General features: G+C 45.2%; 2 protein-coding genes across 5 annotated transcripts in view; one reads left to right on the forward strand and one right to left on the reverse strand.

The window, feature by feature from the left end:
- CASQ2 (calsequestrin 2) overlaps positions 1-9,286 on the forward strand; it is a 71,277-nt gene extending 61,991 nt beyond the window's left edge. The window contains exons 9-11 of the mRNA XM_041757127.1: positions 4,265-4,365; positions 6,275-6,349; positions 7,871-9,286. Coding sequence (XP_041613061.1) covers positions 4,265-4,365; positions 6,275-6,349; positions 7,871-8,089 — 395 coding nt within the window. The 3' untranslated portion in view covers positions 8,090-9,286. The remainder of the gene's footprint in view (positions 1-4,264; positions 4,366-6,274; positions 6,350-7,870) is intronic.
- A 7,027-nt stretch (positions 9,287-16,313) lies between these two features.
- Positions 16,314-24,265, reverse strand: part of VANGL1 (VANGL planar cell polarity protein 1) — a 54,078-nt gene continuing 46,126 nt past the window's right edge. For all 4 annotated transcript variants that reach the window (XM_041755406.1, XM_041755407.1, XM_041755409.1 and 1 more), the window contains one exon: positions 16,314-23,479. In XM_041755406.1, the coding sequence (XP_041611340.1) occupies positions 23,219-23,479 (261 nt within the window). In that variant the 3' untranslated portion in view covers positions 16,314-23,218. The remainder of the gene's footprint in view (positions 23,480-24,265) is intronic.

Raw genomic sequence — 24,265 nt, forward strand, 5'->3', positions numbered from 1 at the left:
GCCTGTGAACCTTGAATCAGGAATGTCCAAGTTAGCTTAATGACCTTGAAATAAAGGAATTAAACCTTGCTTTAATCCACATACTGAGGCAAGGTTCTCATAATCACACCTGCTGGCACAGCCACCCCTGAAGCCTTCAGTCATGGAATCATTAACAGGGGCCAGAAGGAACTGCCCCATAACATCATATCTCCTTTTTTTAAAGAGAGACGCAGAGAGAGAGGCAGAGACGTAGGCAGAGGGAGAATCAGGCCCCCTGAGAAGAGCCCAATGTGGGACTTGATCCTATGACCCTGGGATCACGCCCCAAGCCGAAGGCAGATGCTCAACCAATGGGCCACCCAGGTGTCCCAACATCCTATCTCCTGGCGTAACTTCCTATGAGCCTGTCTTCTCTACTGTGTGGGCCAAGACTGCATCTAACACACTGTTTGTGCTCAGATCATTGTACTTATTACCTATGCACTAATGGAGAAATGAACGGCCACATTCCCTTTATTTAAGCAGGAGTCCAGATCATTTAGGAATAATGGCTAAAGCTTACTATGTGTTAGGTGCTGTCTCAGTGATTTAGAGGTACTAACTCATGTGACCTACAACCACCTTATGAAATAGGTACTTTTATTATCATCATCCCAATTTTACAGATGAGGGGCCAAGACTTAAGTAACTTGCCCTAAGTCACACTCAAAATGGCAGAACCAGGATTTGAACCAAGGTGGTTTGCCCCAAGTGTATGTATGTTCAAGCCTAATGCTGGGCTGCCTCCCTCTACTCTATTTTTGGAAATATCCAGGGATGCAGAAGGATTATGCCTATTATAGAATTCGTCACCCCAAAAATCAAAAAACTGTCCTTGGCTCTGGATGAAGTTTCTTTTGCTTTAGTGTCAAACTCATTTATCAATTTATTCTGTGAATGTTTTTTGAGTTTTCCTTAGTCTTCTGTAGGTGCAAAACCCTGTCATAGTTCTAAAATTGAGCACTAAGCCAAAATGTTGTCTTCTCTTGTTTTACATAAATACTCCAACTTGTTTGATTTTCCTTGTAGAATCCGATTTTTATTCCTTCAATCTTTTCATTTTTATCTCTAAACCTGCTCTAGCATGTAAAGTAGAAAGGGTTCCTGTATGTATCATTCCTTTTTATTAATTCCAACATTCTGTGGGGTTTTCCATCACAAATCTACAGCACTCTCTTGTGTGTGCAGCTGTAGTACCGATGACGCAATACGGTGCCTAGGCGGCTTCTCCCCTCCCTTTACACAAGTCTATCTCTTGTACCTCAGATTTACTTTCTACATGAATCAGGGGCTATGTCGTTGAATTTTATCCTCCTCATGAATTTCTGATTTGTCAAGTTCACTTTTACATTTGTAAAGTTCACCTTCCAGAGTACTTCCTTCTGGCTCCCAAGAGTAGTCATAGAAAGTGTTTTTAGAGAATTTCCCATTGTGGTGTGTGCATGATGATACATAATCCACAGGTTCCAGAGAAGGGAGATCCACAGTGTTCGGACAGCAGTGGCCAGTGGCACTCTAGAGGAGCTCGACATTCTCAGCCACTCCTACAGGCAGCAGGAGTTACAGCCCCCAAATCCAACTCCACCCAACCGTCACAATGATAATGACCTCTAAAGCCCCTGGCCCTATGCATCCCAAGCGTCTGTCTACAACATAGCTTGTGATATACAGGTTTCCCTCACTGTCTCAATAATCTCATCACATCCCTTTGCATTTACGAAATATCTATGTTATTACTTGTTTTTGCTGATGAAAAGAGGTCCAAAGAGGATTTTTGACTTTATGGAATGTTATTGCTTCTCTACAACATTTTGGTACATAGGAACATTCTACTTTTGGATATCGGGGGAGATCTGTAATTCAGAAATAGATAGAAAAATCTGCCCTATGACCCAGCAATTGCACTGCTGGGGATTTACCCCAAAGATACAGATGCAGTGAAACACCGGAACACCTGCACCCCGATGTTTATAGCAGCAATGTCCACAATAGCCAAACTGTGGAAGGAGCCTCGGTGTCCATCGAAAGATGAATGGATAAAGAAGCTGTGGTTTATATATACAATGGAATATTACTCAGCCATTAGAAGCGACAAATACCCACTATTTGCTTTGACGTGGAGGGACCTGGAGGGTATTGTGCTGACTGAAGTAAGTCAATCGGAGAAGGACAAACATTATATGGTTTCATTCATTCGGGGAATATAAAGAATAGTGGAAAGGAATAAAGGGGAAAGGAGAGAGAATGAGTGAAAATATCAGTGAGGGTGACAAAATATGAGAGACACCTAACTCTGGGAAATGAACAAGGGGTAGTGGAAAGGGAGGTGGGTGGGGGGGTTGGGGTGACTGGGTGATGGGCACTGAGGGGAGGCACTTGGCGGGATGAGCACTGGGTGTTATGCTCTATGTTGGCAAATTGAACTCCAATGAAATATATATATATATATATTTCTATATATATAAATCACCCAAGCAGAGCACATCTCTGCAGGAAGGGGCTGTAGGCTCTTCTTTCCGAGCAGGAGCTCTGCTTTCCAGGTAGCAAGGCTTGAGGAAGCCCAGCCTGAATCCTACGGCTAACAGTACAAGTTAGCGACATTGAGAGTGACTACACCCACTCAGAGCAGAGCTGCTAAGATTAGCATGCATTTCACCTGGAATGTATAGAAGATGAGGAAGTGTGGAGAAGAACCTTTATGGAGAGGCCCCAAGGAGCCAAACAAAGGCTGGAGCTCCTGGGGAGAGGAGAGACTTGTTAAACAGGTGCTCAAAGTCACTGGGACCTCTGACAAAGGAAGAAACTTTACAACGAAAGGGCAGTTGCCAGATGGAATTCCAAGGCAGGTGGTGGGTTGCTTGTAGAGAGGATGTACACTGCAGGCCACACATTCAGCCAGGCTAGAAAAGTGACTTTCCTGTCTAGAATCAAACTTTTTTTGTTTTGTTTTGTTTTGTTTTTTTAGAATCAAACTTGTACCTGGTGGGAACTGGATCTGGTCACGGATGGCTCCCTACCTTTACCCCAGCATCCCTAAAAGTCAATTGTCATGTGGCTTCCCAGGCCTATCTGGTCAGAGTTGCTGTGGTTCCTGCAGCCTCTAGCCCTTGTTCCCAGCAGATCACCACTGGTCCTGTTCATCCCAACTGTGGCTTCGTCCGCATTCCTCAGAACCACAGAGAACTAGTGGGGCCTCCCGACAGACCTTCCTGCCCTAATGCTCCTGCACTAAGGGGTCCTCCAGGAGATTCTGGGGCCTTCCCATTTGCCAGAGTTTCATTCTGAAACAAAGCATGGGTCCCCTGTGCTCTGAGATTCCCTGGATGTGTGGAGTTTCTGTGTGTGGACACACAGGCACACATTGGCTTGCATCTGTGTGCACACACACACACGTATGTACATGCAAACACATACACGCAGGGGCAGAGCTTATTCTCGGGAACTTTCCAGAATCTATACTATTTGTTCCTAGTCAGGAGTGGGGTGGGGTTGCTGGGGCTTTAGGGTGACTAAAACATTCTTCTGAAACTTTTTGTTTATGGTATAGATTTTATGCTCCCAGTCCTTAAATGTTTAGGCTTTAATTTTTTTTTAATTAAAAAAAATTGTGTTCTTGAGGCTCACAAGGCTTGTCTCTGCTTTTCTTATGAATCATCCCTCCCCTGGGGGCAATAAATGCCGCTGCCTGACTAGGGGGAGGGCAGAGCATACAAGGAAATGGTGCGAGAGGGAGGGAAGCCCAATTTACTATCTCAAAGCTATAAAGCCAGCTATAAATCAGAAGCTTGGTTTGAAGGTTTTAGAAATTCCAGGTTGTAGAAATCTCAGGGTCCTGCCTAAATGTTCTTGGTCCGTAGAACTCAGATGGATAGCAAATTATTGGTTTCAAGAGAGGGCACAGAGGGCCAGGCAGGGGTTCTTCTGATCCGGGATTGCACTTGCTGACTCAAGGCTGGTTGGTTTTCACATGTGGACCAGCAAATGGAGGCTGGCTTTGAGTTAAGAACCAGAGTCTTCCCTGTGAACTTTTCATTTTTTTAATTTAAAATTTGTATTGTTTCCTTTGAGTAAGCTGCTCGGTGGCTGGAGATCTCATCTGACTCATTTTATAGAATAATCCTACAACTGGGATATACACCAAATGGCCTAGGAAACCCTCATGGAAAAACCACACTCCCTACTCTTCATGCTGCATCCCATGTGTGTGCAAGGAGTAACTCAGACTTCTTGAATCCTGCTTTAGATGGCTACGAGTTCCTGGAAATCCTGAAACAGGTGGCCCGAGACAATACAGACAACCCTGACCTGAGCATCGTGTGGATCGACCCGGATGACTTTCCTCTGGTGAGTGGCCCAGACCCAGGCACCGTCCTTGGTCACCTTCACAGCCCCGTGTTTGTGTTTAGTGTGAGACCCAGAAGCATGAAGGAGGATGTGAAATAGGAGGACCGTTTGCGGAAACACAGTGACCACCTCTATCCATTGTGGAAGACCTTGGTGATATTGTGGGGCAACATTGAATTTTGTACCTGGTGCTGACGCTGACATGCTTACACTCACCATTCTCACTCCCTGGAAACCACGAGCCGTCCACATGAGTGAGCTGGGTGAAATCCTGCTAGTGCTTCCGTTCCTGTGCCCCTCCCCCAACTATCCTTGCTACAGGCTCTTTCCTGTCCCGGCAGGGGACCATCATTCTCCAGCAACCTGAGATGCTAAGTAATAAAAAATCACACCTGACCATTTTGCAGAGTGAAGAACTTTGTGGAGAGAACTCCAACCTCTTGGAGGGTAGAGCTCCTGTCTGTCTTGTTTCATTGTGTTCTCTCAGGTCATAGCATGCTGAATGTATAAGAAATTTAGAGTCAGAACTCTTGCTCGTGTTAGTGATCAATACCAGAAAGCCTTAAGTATGCTTAATTTTAAAGAGAATAAACAGAATTTGTATGGTACATGAGCCCAGTGGTGATGACAATGGATGTAGCTACTGTATGCCAAGAACTATAGTAAATTCTTCACAGGCACCATCTCATCAAACCCTCCCATCAACCCTATATAGTAAGTAAGGACTGTCATAATCCATATCTGACAGATGAAAAGAATAACAGCTGGCAAGGTTAAAGCCACCATGTGGGAGATGTGATATCCTTGTCCAGGTGTGTGTGATGCCAAAGATTTGTCTACTAGTGAGTCAATAGACTTTAGGCTGAATTTAATTGCTGGTAAGCAGTACAAGTTTAGCTATCAGAGGTTATAAATGTTAACTTCTCTTTTTCTAGGACTTACCATTTTTTGCATATTACATGGCTGATCATATCATGACCAAAAAGCCAAAACTGAGGGAGTTTAATGACCTCAAGGGTCCTGACACCCAATTCTACATATAGAATAAGTGAATCAAAGGCAGAGACTTTCAGGACACTGGGAGCCAAGATCATAACTCTGGGTAATCATAACAATGTCATGGGCTCATCAGACCCTAAATACCATGATTCTTTAGTTAACCTCTGCCTGGCTGTGTTTCTAGTTTATTTGGACTGCTTTGTCGTGCAAGCTTGCAGATGGTCTGCCGTTGTCCCAACCTACTCTATATGTTTGTTTGCCTTGGTTTTTACAAAGGAGAAATCTTCAGACTGTTCGGATTTCCCAGGTTCCTGATTATCCCCAGTCCCCATCAGGCCATATATTCGCCTTGGAGAGTTCCTGCCACTGGACATTTGCATTGTCTTGGCTCCATGGTCCCTTACTCCTTTAGTCCCGCCCCAGTCAGACATTAGTCCCTGTGGATCCCAAGCCTGGTGAACAAAAAAGCCCTCCTTTTACTTGCATGGCCCTTCACTGCCTTCCCAGCTCATCTCATGGATCAGAGTAGTGCAAGGTAAGGGATTTTAAAATGGAGGCTTGAAAGAGAAGTGGAGTAAAATTGTTCCCTCACCACACATGAACTATAAAAGAGCCACAGTAATTTAGAAATCGTCATTGGACCATCTCTGTAATATTCCTCCTTACAGCTGTCAAAGCTTTTAGATGACATGTTTTCATAGTTTGTGTTATGACCTCTTTTTCTCATACTTCTTTAAAGTACTTGAGGGCTGAGGCCAAGTCTTCAATTTCTGAAGTGCCCACAGCTGTTTGGGAGACCTTTAAGCAATGGTGACCGATGATGGGAGGGCAGGCGCGTCCAGCCACAATATGCGGCTTTGACAGGGAATGCCCTCTGCCTGTGGTCTAATCTTATTTTTTGTTGCTTCAGCTTGTTGCCTACTGGGAAAAGACTTTCAAGATTGACCTATTCAAGCCACAGATCGGGGTGGTGAATGTGACAGATGTGAGTATCCCTCAGGAAAACTCGCTTTGTCGCCCTTTGTCGTCCTGTTTTCTGCCTGGCAGCCCAGACTGTGACACCATGTATAGGAATCTAGCCTCCTCTGAAACGAGCAGGGCCCTTGGCTCTGCCCAAGCTCAGGAAAATTGCCAGTGTGGCCCAAGCCTTGCCTCTGAGCCAGTCCCAATCTATGGAGTCATGATTGTCTTCCATGGGCACTTCCATGGAAATACATGGCCCATTTCCTTCCTTCTGGGGCCAGCCCGTCCTATTTTACCAACTATTTGGAACTTTCCATCCAAGTATGCTGTCCTGTGTTTTCTCCTAAAGCCCAACAACAAATCCGTTTTATACAAAGGAACCCGCACGTGAAGCTGCCATTGCACAGTGGGTGATTGAAGGGGCTGCAGGAGGGCAGGAGGAAGATCATGGAGGAGCAGGGGCCATTCCTCACCAGCAGACACCATTGATCTGAGTGTGAGAGAAGCGGTGTGGTGGACTAGCGGAGCAGGAGGAGCTTTAGACCTCAGTCTCGATGGTTGATACGAGTCCACCATAATAACAAAAACAGAAGGGGAGACAGATACAGCAGACAATGAGCAAATAATGGACAGAAAGAGATGGCCCCAGAGAAGTCACTAGAGCCATAATTGATTTGCAGTGGAAATGCTTGTGGATGTTAGCAATGTTATCCCATTGGTAGGCATTCGGTCACCTTGGGAATTCCACATTTATTTAGTCTGTAAACTGCTTTTTTAATTAGTAATACTGATTGATAATTTTTAAAACTTACTCAAAACATTTGTAAATAAAACGGTAGCCTATGAGGTGGAAAGCAAAAGTACTTCCCACTGCCCTGACCAGTTCCTGAGGGAGCCATTGCTGATAGTGTCATGGCTGTCCTCCCAGAAGTGGCATGTACGTGTTTGCTGTTGTTAGATGGGTATCTTGTAGATACGCTCGTGAAATCAGAAGGAAAAAAATACCGGTGTGAATATACTTGTGATTCATAATGATACTTGATTCCAATACCCCTGGGAACTGCCCCAATTCTGGGCTGCCTCTCACCCTCCAGCACTTTCCACAGGGTCAGGCTCATGCTGGGGATAAGGAGGGCAGGCAGGTCAGGGTAGGGAGAGGGGTCTACCAGGCAGTGCTGGTGACCTGGAGAGACTACTCCAGGGTGGGAAGGGAAGGCAGAAATTCGGGGGTGGGGTTGGAGCAGCTGCTGGTCGTAGTGGGCTGGACCTGGCCCATTCCCCTGCCAACCCTCCACAGCCCTGCCTCCATACCCACTCTCCTTCCCCAGAGAGCCTTCTGTGCCAATTATACACACACACAATGGAAACACACTTTTCCTTTTACACTGTATAAGCAGGCTCCTACACACAGCATTCTGCATCGAGGCATGCCCATCAACCAGCGCACACGTGTTCCTGATGACTGGGCCAGGCTGCTGGAGCCCTCTGGTTTGGCTGGTCCTTCTGGCACTCACTTGCTCACTCTCTTGCTCTCTCGCTGTAGGCTGACAGTGTCTGGATGGAGATTCCTGATGATGATGACCTGCCCACAGCTGAGGAGCTGGAGGACTGGATCGAGGATGTGCTTTCTGGAAAGATAAACACTGAAGATGATGACAACGAAGAGGGGGATGACGGGGATGATGACGAGGACGACGATGATGATGATGGCAATAATTCTGATGAGGAGTCTAATGACGACAGTGATGATGATGATGAGTAGCCCCGACCCCAGGTGATGGGTGAAAACACAATCACAGCTGCCCACTACCATGCAGACAGCACCAGGGGGCAGCGAGCAGCCCCAGCCTCCGCGCACCAGCTCCTTCTCCCTTTCCCATGCCTTTTCCCACCCCCTTCTCACCGGGAGCTGTTCCACTCAGCAAACGCCTCTAAACCCAGTAATCCCACTCAGCAGGGACTAGTGGGGAATTATTCCCATGTGGACTGTCTTGATTGTCTTGGAAAAGCTCTTGTTCTTTGCCAGACCGTCACTGGTCATGGCAAGGCCAGAACCTGGCGGTCTGGGGACGATAATCTTCTGACACCTCAACTCAAGTCTACTTGTCCTTGATGTGATAATAACAGAACTGACAGCCGGCAAACTCAAAGCAGAGAGTGACCTCACAGTCCGAGCCCAGGGAGACCCACGGTTCATCCATTTAGCTTCGTGCCTAGAACATCAGTGATAATCTCTCCTTCAAGCGAGAGGTTCCCTCTTAGGAAAGGCTCAGCCTTGGAAACAATGTATAAATCAGGTTTTCTTGGCTCTATTAAACGTATTATTTCAAGGGTATGTCAGACCATTATGAATTCAGATCCAAAGGTTTGGATAGCTATCAGGAGGCCTTGATACACATGCGTACAAACGTCACCATCATTTCTAGCACGTTGGGATATGGGATGGGAGGTCGATTTGCTTTCTTAATTTCTTGTCAGTGGCAAGTCTCACATTATACACAAGGGGCTGGGGGAACTGTAAGGATGAAAGGTTTTAATTTTTTTTTCCTGCAGGGTTCATGCCCTTGATTGAGTCAGCTGGCTTCTTAGCCTGAGCTGGGATCTGGATACACTTTTCTGTTGCTGCTAGTGGGTGCTCCCATTGGGAGTAGAAGTTGGTTTATCCAGAGGTCAATCAATGCTCCATTTGTCAGCCCTCCCACACTTGAGCAGGTCAATAGCTAGAGTTCAGAATGGTGCCCCGAGGCACTGAGAAAATCCCAAAGTGCCTTCCAAACTATCTAAAAGTTACATTGTGCTCAGTAGTTTTAGCATTAAGTGTGCTGATATTATGATGTTCTAATTTATTTTCTCAATCTTTTGACACATGTGTAAGACACTGCAAATTCTTTGGAAATAGGGTAATTCTTTTATGGAATAGTAGCCAACTAACTCTGTCATTAAACTTATACTTTGAAAATATTGAGACTATTTTAAACATCCTCTTGGTTTTTCTGATCCTGCTTGTTCTCTCTTGGTTCCTGTCCTACATTTCCATCCCTTCTCTGTTTTTCTTTCTGGCCCCTCTTCCTCTGCCTGCCCTTTAAGTGAGACTGTTTCACAGTATCTCTCAACTCTAACATTGTTCCAAGGTATTACCATCCATGCCCATCAGCTACCACCTTTGTGCTAATGACCTCCAAGTCTGGGTCTCTAACCTTGACCACTCTCTCGAGTTTTAGATGCTCTCATTGATCTTGGTTTGGATGTTGCACAAGCAATTCAAACAGCAGAGCAAAATCCTAACTCATTTTTTAAAAAAGATTTTATTTTTATTTATTCATGAGAGACACAGAGAGAGAGAGAGAGAAAGGCAGAGACACAGGCAGAGGGAGAAGCATGCTCTACGCAGGAAGCCGTGTGTGGGACTTGATCCTGGGACTCTAGGATCATGCCCTGAGCCAAAGACAGATGCCCAATCACTGACCCACCCAGAAGTCCCAAAATCCCAACTCATTGCCTTTTCCCCTAAACTTCTCCTTCTCTTCATGGTGTCCAGATTGGAAGAGTGATATCACCACATATCCAATTGTCTAGGTGGTCTGAAGGGGCCCCCTTCCCTTCTGCAACCATGGTATTTTGTGCATACCCCCAAGCATGGAAATTGTCTTTTAGATTGTAGTACATATTTACATGTCTGTCCTTTTGCTAAATTGTAGGCTTCTTGGAGGCAAGGAATTTATTTATCTTTGTATCCTTGGCAGCTAGCACTTTGTCCAGCACAAAGTAGATACTCATTTATTGAATTGATGGGTGACTAGTTGATTACCTGGAATACCTATGATTCCCCAGCACTGTTGGATAACAATGCTTACAAGGCCTCCTTATTTTTATTTCTCCCCCTCATAAATCAAGGCAGGCACTTCCCAAGGCAAACTATGCAGCAATCCAGTCAGATCCAACCACACTTCTACTAAGCTCTTGGGGGTGGGGGGGTATGTAAATTTTCAAAGCAACCTTTGAAGCTAATCTTTCAAATAGCCAAAGAATGTAATCTGTCATGAAAGTGGTCTATTCTCCAGCTCAGAAAATTCTCTTGTTCCTGGAGGCCTGAGTAATATGCATTAAGTCTATCTAAGTCATATCATGGTATTCCCATATTAAGAATCACTGAGTGTTAAACTAGTACTATCTGTAGGTAGTCATGCTGTTTAGTTATTGGTCTAAACCTTTTTAAGCTGATATTTTTATTGAATGCTTGGTATGTGCCTGGAGCACTATGCTATGTCCTTTACATGTATTATGTCATTTCATTCTTACAAAGTACTTATGAAGTTCTTATTATCCCCATTTTACAGATGAAGAAACTAAGACACAGAGGGCCCAAGTAATTTTCCCAGGGTCACACAAACACTGCACAGGAGTATAAGTGTAACCCCATTTTTATACTTAAATCAAGGATTTAGACTAAATTCTTTAAATTAATCAATCAAAGGATTCCATTTCTTTTCCTCAGATAGCATCCTGAGATAGACTCAAGTGAATTTCCCATAACCTCTTCTCACTGCTTATACCAAGATACTCTTTCTCTTTTCCTTCTGGAGGCCATAATCACCTTATCCCATATTGAAAATGTAGGGCAATTAGAACAGCAAGATCTGGCTGTCCTGTTGAGAAAAAAAAATTGTGTTATGAAGAATGCATAATCATTTTCAGTGTATTAATTAAGTCTTTATTTATTTGTGTGTGCCCATGCATGGTGGGGAGGGACAGAGACTCCTTAGGAGTCTCCTAAGCAGACTCCTTGCTGAGCACAGAGCCCAATGTGAGGCTTAATCCCAGAACCCTGAGATCATGACCTGAGCTGAAACCAAGAGTCTGACACCCAACTGCCTGGGATACCTAGACAACCCCTCAGTGTATTCTTTAAAAGATAATATCTCATAATTAGAAATAAGTTTATCTTTTCCATAATAAGGCTGTGTACTGTTTAGGCCCTAGTTCATAAAACACAGGAGGCCCATATTCGAAATAATGTCATTTGTCATAGACCATTACCAAGTAGCTTTTGATCAACCATCCTGATACATGGAGACACATGCACCTCTCATAAGTGTTGATGGGTTCTGGGGCTGTGCCCTCCAACTCCCCACTCTCACCAGGGCTTCTCAACCCTGTGCAGTAAGCATCAGAATACTGTCTGCCCAGCTGATATAGAAAAAACAGATAGATGCCTGGCACCAGCCCAGAGATCATGATGAGCCACCTCCAGAGCTAGAGCTTGACCATCTGCATTTTAGAAAGTGTCATTGGGAACTGACACAAGCCAGGGCTGGGGACCACGGCTCGTCCTCTCCCCCAGGTCATTTCTCCCAGCTCGTGCTTACCAACATCTGTCTCCAGACAGGCTTTCCTGTTTCCAAACCCCTCATTCCAACGGTTTCTCCTGGACAGTTTCATCTGGAGGTCCCAGAGGGCCCTCGAATCAACATGGCTTTGAGGTCTAAAGATCTCTCTAAAATTAGGTCAAGAAGTCAGCTGTGCAACATTAATAATAATAAATAATCACCATTATTATAGAAAAACAGCAATTTGGAGACTAGAGATGAGTAAAATAGGCTTCCTAGCTTCCTACCTCCAACTGCTGGCCACCCAAGGGAATCAGGCTTGTAGAGCAGACCCAGGCCATTGCTGCTCAGTGGGCAAGGACGTACGGGAAGGAGAAAAAAAAAAACAGACCCTCCACAATAACTTCACCCCAAGAAACATGGACAAAGGGTTGTTGCCCATTAACCTGGTAACTCTATCTCTGGCAAAAGTCCAGCAGCATTCAGGAAAAGGTCTTTCTTCATAGATGCAGAGGAGCAGGGGAGAGACATACCCCTCCGACAGTGCTCAAGCCAGAAACCTTAGAGCCATTCCATGTGTCCTGCTACTGCACTAATTGGGGGCATGTGCTGTGCTCTCCTCTGCACCCACCCCTACCAGGCAACAGGTTTTACAGTCTCTCACCTGGGTTGCCCCAGCTGCTCTCCCATCTCTGAGCCAGGCTGCATGCTGAGATCAAGTGAACTTTCTTTCTTTTTTTTTTTTTTTTAAGATTTTATTTATTTATTAATGAGAGAGGCACAGGCAGAGGGAGAAGCAGGCTCCCAGCAGGGAGCCTGATGTGGGACTCGATCCCAGGACTCCAGGACAAAGGCAGACACTCAACCACTGAAGCACCTAGGTTTCCCTCAAGTGATCTTTCTAAAATGAAAAGCTGATCATGTCACACACATACTTAAAATTCTTCAGTGGTTCTCTATTCCCAGTAGGTGTTTAAAGAAATTTTTTTTAAGACTAAGAGGCCAAAGAGCGAGCTATGAATGGAAAGGGTGTTGACTGCTGACTGTCGAGCTGTGTGCGTGTGGTGGGAGGTTGGGGAGGAGAAACGAGATAGGTCTTATGAAATAGAAAGTCCTTGAAGTGTCTTTCCTGCCTATGAAGAAAGCAAAGTCTGAGTAGTGCTGATGCTGATGTTGGTGGTAGCTAGGCTCCTGGGTCAGGAAAGGATCAGACTAAATGGGGCAATTTCTGCTACGTACAAGGAGTGTCTGTCTTGGAATTAGGGCATCCAGATAGCTCATTGAGGATTATAGCATCCAGTTGTTATTCTTCGCAGAAGTTGGGTCGGCACCCTTAGCATCAAGATAGGGCGTCAGGTGTAGCTTTGTAATTGGTAAAAGCCAATTTCCTTCACAGGGCACTCAAGGTCTGCATGACCTGCCTTCTAGCCACCTTGCCAGCCTCATCTCTTACAAGCCTCCCAGCCACCTGCCTCCTCTACTTAGAACCAGAAGTTGGTAGAAGCTGCTTGGCTGCTTAACAACTCCAAGCCTTGCCTCATGCTCTTCCATACTAGAACACCTGTCTTTTCCCATCTGCCTGGCAAACTCCCAACTATATTAAGTGTAAAGTAAGGTCCATCCTATGACTATTCCGGTCATACCCAGGTGAACGGGCCACCTCATCCACTGAGCCCTCACTGTACCACGTACAAAGCTCTCTTACAGAAGCCAAATTTATCCTGCTTTTACTTATATGTCTTCTTCCCCCCAGTTGTCTCAAAGCAAGCTTAGGAAAAAAGACGTCAGCTAATTCTGTTCCATCCTCAGTGCCTAAGTTCTGATAGGTACTTAGTAAACTCGTTAGACTGAGTACTCTCTAAGCCCTATGCAAAGCTAATTGAACAGTGATTAGTACCATGAAGAACATGCTAGTGATTATCAAAAGTTAATCAGCACCATTTTGGCAATGGTGTCATCTGTTCCGATTTGCTTCAAATAACAAATTGCGACTATACAAAAAATAGGAACACAGAATCTCTTTGACTCAGAGAGGAGTTTCTGATGTGCAATGTTCTTTTTTTTTTTATAAATTAATTTTTATTGGTGTTCAATTTACCAACATACAGAAAAACACCCAGTGCTCATCCCGTCAAGTGTCCCCCTCAGTGCCCGTCACCCAATCCCCCCCACCCCCCGCCCTCCTCCCCTTCCACCACCCCTAGTTCGTTTCCCAGAGTTAGGAGTCTTTATGTTCTGTCTCCCTTCCTGATATTTCCCACACATTTCTTCTCCCTTCCCTTATATTCCCTTTCACTATTATTTATATTCCCCAAATGAATGAGGACATACACTGTTTACACTGTTTGTCCTTCTCCGATTGACTTACTGCACTCAGCATAATACCCTCCAGTTCCATCCACGTTGAAGCAAATGGTGGGTATTTGTCGTTTCTAATGGCTGAGGAATATTCCATTGCATACATAGACCACAGCTTCTTTATCCATTCATCTTTCGATGGACACCGAGGCTCCTTCCACAGTTCGGCTATTGTGGCCATTGCTGATAGAAACATCGGGGTGCAGGTGTCCCGGCGTTTCATTGCATCTGAGTCTTTGGGGTAAATCCCCAACAGTGCAACTGCTAGGTCGTAGGGCAGGTCTATTTTTAATTCTTTGAGGAACCTCCACACAGTTTTCCAGAGTGGCTTGATGTGCAATGTTCTTTACTCAGGTTAGCAAAGTCCACTAGAAATACAGGCATCGTGATGAAGAGCAAAGTAGCATGGGGATGACAGTAGAAGTCCCAGGCCCCACTCTCTGGGAACAGAATGCTCCATAGCCCCCTAAGTATCCATTCATTTATTTTAATGTATTTGCAGACCCAAATGCTTGCAAGATGAATCAAGGACCTCTTTTGAATTAATCTGATATTTTACCCATCTGAACTCTTCACAGTAGTGATGGCTAGAATTGTTATTGTTAACCCTAGGATCCTTCAAAATCCCAATGATTCCCCCAAAATAATCATGTGTGGTTAGGTTGTAGCCGATAGCTTCAGCAGTGAGTATGCCATCATGTTCTCATTTACTTAGTTACTCAAATATTCAATCAATGGACCTTACAGCTTGTTTAGCACATGAAGATCAGAGAAGGCAAAAATGAGTGGACAAGATGGAATGTCCGAGCAAAACTCTAGAAAAAGAAATGGTTTAAAGTACCTTGTGCCACCACCATTTTGTCTGAAAATATTACAAATTCTCAGAACCTCAATAACACATTCAGATGTAAATACAGAGAACGCACCCAAATGTCAAATGTAGTTTTGTTTTTCCACGGCAACATTAGCCTGTATAACTAGATGTTTGCATGACTTGTTGACACCAACAACGAATTGCCAAGCTTCTCTGGAAGCAGGGATACTGTCCCTGGCTGTGCTGCTGCTGGTGGGTCCAGTCTCTGGCACTGGGTATACAGGCAGTGACGTAATTGGTGCCATCTTGGTATCCATCTCCACTTCCATAATCTGATAGCTTATCATCTGATCATCTCAATACTTCTCCAAAATTCTATAGCTGTGTGATGGGTAATGAATGAAAAAAGGGAAGAGTCCTTGGTTTATGTCTGCAGCAACTTGAGTCTTTTCTCTAGCAGGGGTTGCTAGTGCAGATTTAAATTATGCATGGATTGGCCAATGGCCCAGAGAAATAGACCTTATGGATAAGCTAAACAATGAACATCTTCAAATCAATTGCTATCTCTAACCCCTGTCCATGGAATAGGTTAAGAATTTGATTGTGTGTTATCAGTACTCTATATAGATAAAAAAAAAGATAGCTGAGGGTAGCAAGTTCCAACATTTCTTTTTTTCCTAAATTAATTTTATTTTAAGTAGGCTCCACACCCAAAGTGGGACTTGAACTCACAACCTGACCCTGAGATCAAGAGTCGCATGCAATACTGACTGAGCCAGCCAGGCGCTCCCACTGTCCCCTTCTCCCCACAACACTTCTGTCATATTATCAAGTTCCTTTTAAATAGACCTATTTTTAAATCAGTCAGTAACGAAAACTGAATTACCAAGCCAGTCATCAGAAGATTCCAGTATTCACCCCCCTCACCAATCCAGGGTCTGATGCTTCTCTTCCTCCTTACTTGACTCAAAGATCTTTATTCACTTGCTGATTTACTCAAAAGGCCTATTTCATCTTCATTTCTAGAGCCTAAGATTTTAGTTCTCAGTAATATATTCATTTAAAACATTCTCTCAAGCATAAAATGATTGCAACAGATTTTCATTACAATGACAATCCACTCTCAGATTCAATCTATCAAAGTTATCTTAGTTTTCATAGAAACTTCACAGGTTGTCTTTTTTTTTTTTTTTTTTTTTTAGGATATATTTATTTAAGAGGGGGAGAGAATGAGTGTGAGGGGCAGAGGGAGAGGGAGAGAGAATCTCAAGCAGACTCCCCACTGAGGATGGAACTTGATGTAGGTCTCAAATCCAGGACTCTGGGATCATGACCTGAGCTGAAACCGAGGATGCTTAACTAACTGTACCACCCAGGTGCCCCTTGATGGGTTGTCTTTAAGACAATTATGCAAGAGTGAAAATGTTCCCTATAAAAGCAGACAACTTTTTAGATTGAAATACATGAAAAAAGGAAGCGAACCACAATTTGGGATTTCTGTTTATTTTTCAAGTTTTACAGTATTAAAAAAACGTAATATATAAAATGTTTTACAGTTAATTGGGATGGAGGATCCAAAAGGGAACCAAATAACTTGGCTGCCAGGTACACCATGTCAGTAGTAGATGCTAACATTATTAATGATGGATGTCACAATGAAAAGATATTTCATTACATACACCTCATGAACATAGGTAAACTTACTTTCGCAGATGGTTGCTAGTAGAGTCATTCATTTAGATGTTTGAAATGCCTCGACAGAGCCTGCCACCTGTTTACGCAGGACATCATATTTAGACTTTCTCCTACAGATACAGTGATCGGAGTAGAGACATTAGCAAAACTGCCTCTCCTGGTTACAAGCTATAGTATTAACTACTGAGAAAGAACACAAGGACCTCTGGCCACATCTTTGCTCTATCCATCAAACAGAGCCAGATGGTTTTGTCACAGAACTTTCTAAGTTCGAAATCCAGAAGCAAAAAATTCTTTCAACACAAGAGCAATTGTCAAATAAACTTATCTGAAGAAGATCTGACTCAGGCCTCCCTAGCCTTCTCTCTAGCATCTTTGCCACTGCACAAGGTCGCACTACCCCAGTAAGACCATTCCCACCTGTGCTCATTCTGGTTAGTGTCCTGCACTCCACACAATAGTAGTACTCATAAACAACTACTTGGAAATAAAATTTGGTTAATATCATCATTTAGGGGTCTCAGGGAATTTGCTATTTAAAGCCTCCAGTGAATCCATTATAAAAATAAGGAATTACCACCAAGGTTTGAATTTTACATCCCTTTTTCTTTCTTTCTTTTCTTTCTTTCTTTCTTTCTTTCTTTCTTTCTTTCTTTCTTTCTTTCTTTCTTTCTTTCTTTCTTTCGAGGATGATGAACAACATTAAGTGAACATTCCATTATTTCTGTGACCAAGGGGCACTGGCACATGAAAACCCACTGCCACCTCTTTCTACCTGGCCCCTGGAATGGTGACAGTGTGCAACGACACGAGTTAAACTAGACTCATCACCCACAGATCAGCTGCCTGGGTCCCACTGCTAATTCCCTGAGCAACAGTCACTGGACCTCAGAGATGAAGCTTTCCTAGGCTTTGGGCTCATGGGGAGCTTAAGAGCTCCTAAATGATAAGTTCCTCCAGAATGAAAACTCCTGTTATAAGAGAAAGCTCCGATAAATATAAGCAAACACAACACCAGACAATTATACATTCAAATATTTTTAAGCAAATATAATTTCAGTGTCCAAAGAAGTGCCGAAAGGCACTCTTACAATAAAAGCCTGGGGGTTTTCACATTTGCTCTCCAGGCTTAAGAGTATTTTTATCCTACTAAGACAAAACATTGGTGTGTTTTCAAGCTGTAAGACATATAAACTGTAGATTCTTAGTGTCATTTTGGAAGTGGCCTTTTACAGTACTGCTTCAGATATTAGAAGTCTGCTGTTATGCTGGGGGGACTCAAAGACAACCCATTAAAGATATTTATTTTACAGGTGAAACAGAGCAAATTGGATTATCTAAGCAGAAATGGGATGGTGCATGGGAGACCCACGGAGTCCTCAACTTCCTATCTTATTAGTTTTATCATTTCTCTTCTACCCTTTGAAAATCTGTCCTGATTCCAAATGAGTAGCCAAGCTGAGGAATGTATCAGCTTCATTTTCCTGTGCTCTGAAGAAAATGAACAGCATGAAAGAAAAGGGTAGTTTGTGCACAATGGAACAGAATCTTAAAGACATTAGAAGAGAGGAAAACCATGTTTTCAGACTTCTGTTTTATGTATGTTCTGTTAAAACTCTTGAGGGCAAATGTGGGGAAAAACAGTGGGATGTAAAATGCCTGCTGCGAACACACAGGTCAAGGAGGGAGGCCAGGGGACCCCAGTTCCAGATCTCTGGAGGCTGGGCCTGCATGTGGTGCCTTTACCACCCTAACCAGAGGGAGTGGAGCACCAGTGAAGGGTTCCTCAGCTTGAGAAGAGGCCAGGTCTGCCCCTGCCCAGCTCCCTGCCTGGGTTGGAGGGCCAGAGGGGCCAAAGTAAAGGACAGCTACCAGAACAACAGCTCCTTGGTCTATGTGTGGTGCTAGCAGGGCTAGTTTTCCCAGGGGAAGGGCATTCACAAATTCTTTCAATTTAGAAATCCTATGAAATTTGCCAGCACGATGGAGATGCTCCCTCGGGCCACAGCTCTGGTACAAAATGGAAGAACAGAAGGGATCCCACTCCCTGGGAGGAACCCTCAGCCCAGGTTCTGATTCCAGGTTAGGGGTCCTCAGGTCCCTTATCCACATTCCAAAATGCCAGCTTGTTTAGATCACACATCAAGGTGCAGTGAGTGAGGTGCTGGAATCAGACATTAGATTTGAAATCCCATTCACTAATCAGGAGACCTGAGACAAGTCCCTCCCTCTCTGATCGTCCTCTTCCTCGTTAAACTGAGAGAACTGCCTAAAAGGAGTTCATGTTCTAGAACAGCACCTAAATACGTAATACCTGATAAATGTGCTGGTACTCTTCTCTTCCTTGTGTGGCCAGAATACATTTTGTCAAATACATGATCTGAAATCTAATTTTCTCAGCATCCACTTGGTTAAAGGGCAACACAGGCAACTTCAATGTAGCATCTAAACTACCTTGGTTGACTGCTGCACTGAATACCATTCAAGAACGGTGCTATGGGCTTAAGAACAATTCATATTTTATTTATGATGGAATATGACCACAAGCTTACATAGTAAAATCACAGTCGTGATATTTTTTTTTGTAACAAGATCCATAAAGCATAAATGCTACCCAGAAATGCATTACTTTACAATTGCAGGATCTCTGTTGGATGACTTAAATATTAACATTTCTGTGCTACTTTTGATAATCAGTCTTATTTTTCTTTATGAAGCTCAACTTTTAAGTTATATTGAGAAATAGATAGTAAGGCTTCCAGGGTGGTAAAGTTGGAGCAGTAATTATCACAAAGCTTGACCTTTCTTTCTCTGTTTCTTGCTGTTTTCAGGCCATAGGGTCCTAAGGCAAGAAAGAGTCTAATGGATTGCCTGCAGGACATCAAGCTTTCCAGAAGACACTTCTATGCTAAAGCCATTTACTCCTGGGGAGAAGCCAGTGTAACTGCCAGGACGGAATAAAGAGCCAGGGGAGAAGTAAACTGGCTTTAGAGCAGCCTTCCAGAAAATGGGTGCTGTTAGGAAATCCCTCCCCCATGGGCCACAGGCAGAAACACACTCTGAAGACACTCACCCATACAAACACATGTCTAAGTTACTTGTTGACGGGACACCCACCAGCTACACACAACACAGAGGTTCCAGAGGCCTCACACATAAATGTGCCATCCGTGTGGTAATTCGACTCAGAGCCATGCACATGTATATGGAAAACACACAGCTACTATTTAGGGAGACTTGCATCGCACGATCCAGCCAGAGGGAGTGTGAACCAAGGATCTGATTCTGATTCTCTTAGTTTCACAGAGACTAACCCTTCCCCAGGTGCGGGTGGGGGACGGGGGGAGGAGGGGCAAGGCAATGATTTCCGCCATCCTGACAGGCTGGGGGCTTGCCACAGAGCTACAGCCTCATCTAAATACATGCCTGCAAAACCCAGAGGAGCCCCAAGTATGGTGAAAGGGGAGGGGGACACCCCATCTCATCCTCCCCAACAGCAGCCCAGCCACCACCACCTCCCTGCTAGAAAGGAGCTCCAGCTCCAGGAAAGAACCCCAATGTGACGCGTGCACGTGCACACACGTGCTCCAGGGCCACTCACCTCCACCCACTTCTATACAGAATTTGTCCTATCCGTAGACTTGAAAGGGGAGGACAGAGAGGAAGAAGGGGATGATGACAGCTGGGCAAAAACCTGCTCAAGCATCTTCTCAAAGGCTTACCTGGTGAACTTTAGCAGAAGCATTCAGCATTCTGACTTAACTGATTGATGCAAAGGATGGGAAAACTATAAAACCTTCGAGATCCTTCCAACTCTGAGCATGCAGAGTTTTTAACATTCAGTTCACGGATGATTAAGAAGTATCATCCCCTTCAGAAGTATATGTTGAACAGCAAGTTAGCCACTGGTTAAGACACTGCCGAGGGTGGAGAGAGAGAGAGATCTCAGGCATGGGCTCCCTACAGGGTCCTCTCCACCAAACATTTTAACTTCCACGTTTTAATAACTGAGGTTGAAAGTCATAGAAAATCTATAAACATTTAAGGCAAATGAAATCTTACCTCCTCCACTGTGAAGTCTCATGTATTTTACTAGCCCTAGGGCACTTTACCTGCTTTTTAAGAATCGCCTATTGGTTCCAAGAAGTGAAATAAAAATGCTTCGCGCTCGGCTGTGTGACGAGGCTTTCTGAAACCTTCAATCTTTTTAATGCCATTTACATTGTTCCCACTGCACCAGTAACTCAGGTTATTAAGATTTTGAAAGTGCAAAGCCTTTATACAAAGATCCTGCATTTTATTTTGTTATTCTTTCAAAAGGGACTCAATACAAAGTCAGTGTAAAAAAATCAATATCCAATTTAAAACCGAAACAATAATTTCAGAAAGTCTTGACATTCTCCTATGTAAAGACTGGGGGGAGAGACAAGGGGGTGGACAGAAAATAAATTCCTTATTTTAAACCTTTCTTCACCCTGCTGGGAATGAAAATAGGCACCAAAGCCATGATTCCATCTTCACCCCTTCTGGCCTGGTAGCTTAAAGCAGGGTTGGAAGCACAATATTTTAGGGTGCAAATGAATAGTGTCATCACGAACTCCATGTTCTGTATATGCGCCACAGCAACTACTTATGGCATCTTCAGCTGCTATGCTCCTGATGCAGAAGCCTGTGACACACTTAGTCTGGGACATCATAACTGTGACCCAGCTAAGGTCCCATGCACTTTGACCATCCCTTGTCCTATCTCCCCAAAATATATTTCCTGAGAAAGTCATCATCATTGTAAGGAATGTCCACTTCAAAAACTAAGAACAGAAGCACCATGGTTACATGGTATGTGTTTTCCATAAACAGGACCACGTAGTTACATAGCACATCTTGGCTGCATGCCACACCGACTGGTACCTTCCTTCTTTTCCAACACATCGTTTTGAGCTGCAGGTTGTTGATTCAAGAATGCTGTTCGCTTTTTCAGGTACAGGTGTATTAAGAAGTATCCAAAGCCAATTCTGATTGTAAAAAATGATACACAAATACAGCACCCCTTTTTGGAATGCACAAACCAGGACGGGTACTTGCGGTCGCAAAGAGCATTGAGACAGTGTCTCCCTTTTCTAAAGCGACGTGACTGGACACCCCAAATCCCTAGGAGAAGCAAGGGTAAATATTCTGGAAAGGTCTGCCTATCCAGTGGATACAGGAAGGCAAATGGTGGCACAGGTGGGAGTGCCCCTGCAGCAGGGCTCTGCCAAGACGGCTTGCCACCTACCCCCCGGCCACGGCTGCTCCCCGGGGCCAAGGCTGAGCCTCCTGACACCAGCTGCATTTAAGAAACAGATCACAGATGAATCGTTTGGGATCCTAAGATTGGCTCCCCACCTTTCCTTTCCCCTAGCTCTGCTGCTCACCCACTCTCTCTCCCCACTTTACCAAGAACTACAAGGAATTCTAACGCCTGGCCCAAAGTAGCCCCTTCCCTGGTGCCTGAGGTCATGAGCTGCACAGTGACGGTGGTCAGAAATCAGGGACTGGACAGCAGCGGCTGTCACTGCAGTGGGCACTATTTGGTCTCCATGGCAGGGCAGCTTGCTATGAAGCCTTGCGAGGGCTTAGCTCCCCGGGGAAATTAGAGGCTTCAGGCTGCACCTGCCAGTCCCTGAGTGGCAGTATCTGTCTTCCCCCAGGTCCCTGTGAGCAGTGGGGAGGACAGGTGGGAGGGGAGGGGCTCCTGCTGCCTAACAGGGACAATCTGGCAGGCTTGCTCTCCCAGTGTTCTCCTTGGTTGGCATTCTAGGCTTCTTTATGCAGACAGTCCGTGGCACCCGCTGGAGGCAGTACACAGGGCCTGTGAGCACACAGGAAGAGCCAGGTCCTGGGCAGCTCTGAAGGCTGGGCTTCCCCGGCCAGGGCTACCAGCCAGGTGGGAGTGTGGTGTGTGCAGGGAAGAGTGGATGGCATGAGACGAGTGGGCAATCATGGGATCTGCAAACCTATGCAAACAGGGTCAGAAACAGGACAGGTAGGTTTTCTCTGGGGGCAGGGGGGACCAAAATCAAATCACTGAGAGCTGTAAACAGTGCACATTTTTTGTTGTGACCTTTCTCAGCAGAATCTAAGGCAACAGAGAACAGAGACGAAGGCAGGTATTTCTGGAGCAGCCCTGGGGCTCCCGTGGGTGACGTGGAACTGGACGTTTACACACCCAAACACGTACATGGACGTGTCATGTCTGATTTCCCAAAACGGAATGAAGACGTGTCCCGCCCCCGGGAGTCTCGGAGGGGGCCGACCAGAAGCGCCAGGAGGGCGTGATCCTGGATGAGAGGTGGGGGGACCAGCTGCTGTAAGGCGAGGCTCCCAAGGACCACCTGCTCCGCTTTGGTTTACAGCTGTCACACAATTGCCAGGGAACCGCTTCGTGAGAAGTCCCATCCACGAAAGTTAGATGTCGTCCGTCACTTTTTTCCAGGGTGGACATCCCCTGCTTCCTTCCAGATAAAGTGCAGATGGTCGAAGGATATTGGTTTATCATCTGCCAGTTCCAGGCAGCAATGAGGAATAATAATAATAAAAAAAAAGATGCCCCTCTGGTATACATATAGATATATCTCTCTCTAAATATATATATATATATGTATATATATATATATTCTTTTTTTTTTTTTTTTGTAATAAAGCCACACATAGAAAACTTTTAAACCGAGGTCTCGGACTGCAAGCGTAGGACAAACTTGTGAGATTTGGGGTCTATGAACTCTTCTGAGAGCACGATGAATGGAATTCTCTTCACATTGACCACGAGGCTGAAGTCCAAGCATTTCAGGACGAAGACGATTCCGTCCCGCAGTCCACTCGTCACGGCCTCGTCGCTAACCAGCCTCCACTGCGTCGAGAGCCAGCGCTCCTTGTCATATTGCAGGGTAGGGCCCGCATTGAGGTAACGTTCTAGAAAGGCCTGAGAAAGAAGGGGAATGGCCATTAGAGAAAAAATAGCCCGCTATGCTGAGGGCAGGGCTGCAGGGGCGTATCCACCTTACACTGATGGAGAGAGTGCCCAGCAAACCAAGACAGAAGCCAGCTAATCCCGCCGGATTCCCATCAGACCCTCCCAAGGGGTCCTTGCTGAGTTCTCGTTGGGGGAGGGAAGCCTCCCTGGACTTGCTCATTCCCCTCTGCTGACTTGCAACCAGAGGTGGGGCAGGTGGGGCGCTGGCGGCTATGTGTGCCCACAGGCCATCTCCGAGGCACCGGCCTGGCCAAGGCACGGCCCCAGAGCACATGCCGCAGCTTGTAACTGCACTGCGTCTCCTGCTCCTTCACAGAAGCTGCTCTGGCCAAAGGGCCGGCCACAGGGAAGGCATGCTCTGCAACTCACAGGTTGTCTCGGGACAAGGCACTAGACCTCCCAGTAAGTGGGGGTAGGATCAGCTCCTAACTCGGGCCCCAGGGTGGCTCAGGGCGTGATCCTAGAGTTCCGGGATAGAGTCCTGCGTCAGGCTCCCTGCCTGGAACCCGCTTCTCCCTCTGCCTGTGTCTCTGCCTCTCTCTCTCTCTGTTGTCTCTCATGAATAAATAAAATCTTTAAAAAGAAAAACAAAACCAAAAAACAGCTCCTAACTCACAAGGCCACTGGCAAGGATGACGTGGTTGCCTCTAACTGTCTAATGGCACAAGGTAAAAGCCCAGCCAGTGTGGGCGATGGTGCTTTCCTGTGGGGTCAAGTGTGCCTGGGGCAGGTCGG

The sequence above is a fragment of the Vulpes lagopus genome, chromosome 5, assembly GCF_018345385.1.
Source record: "Vulpes lagopus strain Blue_001 chromosome 5, ASM1834538v1, whole genome shotgun sequence".
Lineage (NCBI taxonomy): Eukaryota > Metazoa > Chordata > Mammalia > Carnivora > Canidae > Vulpes > Vulpes lagopus.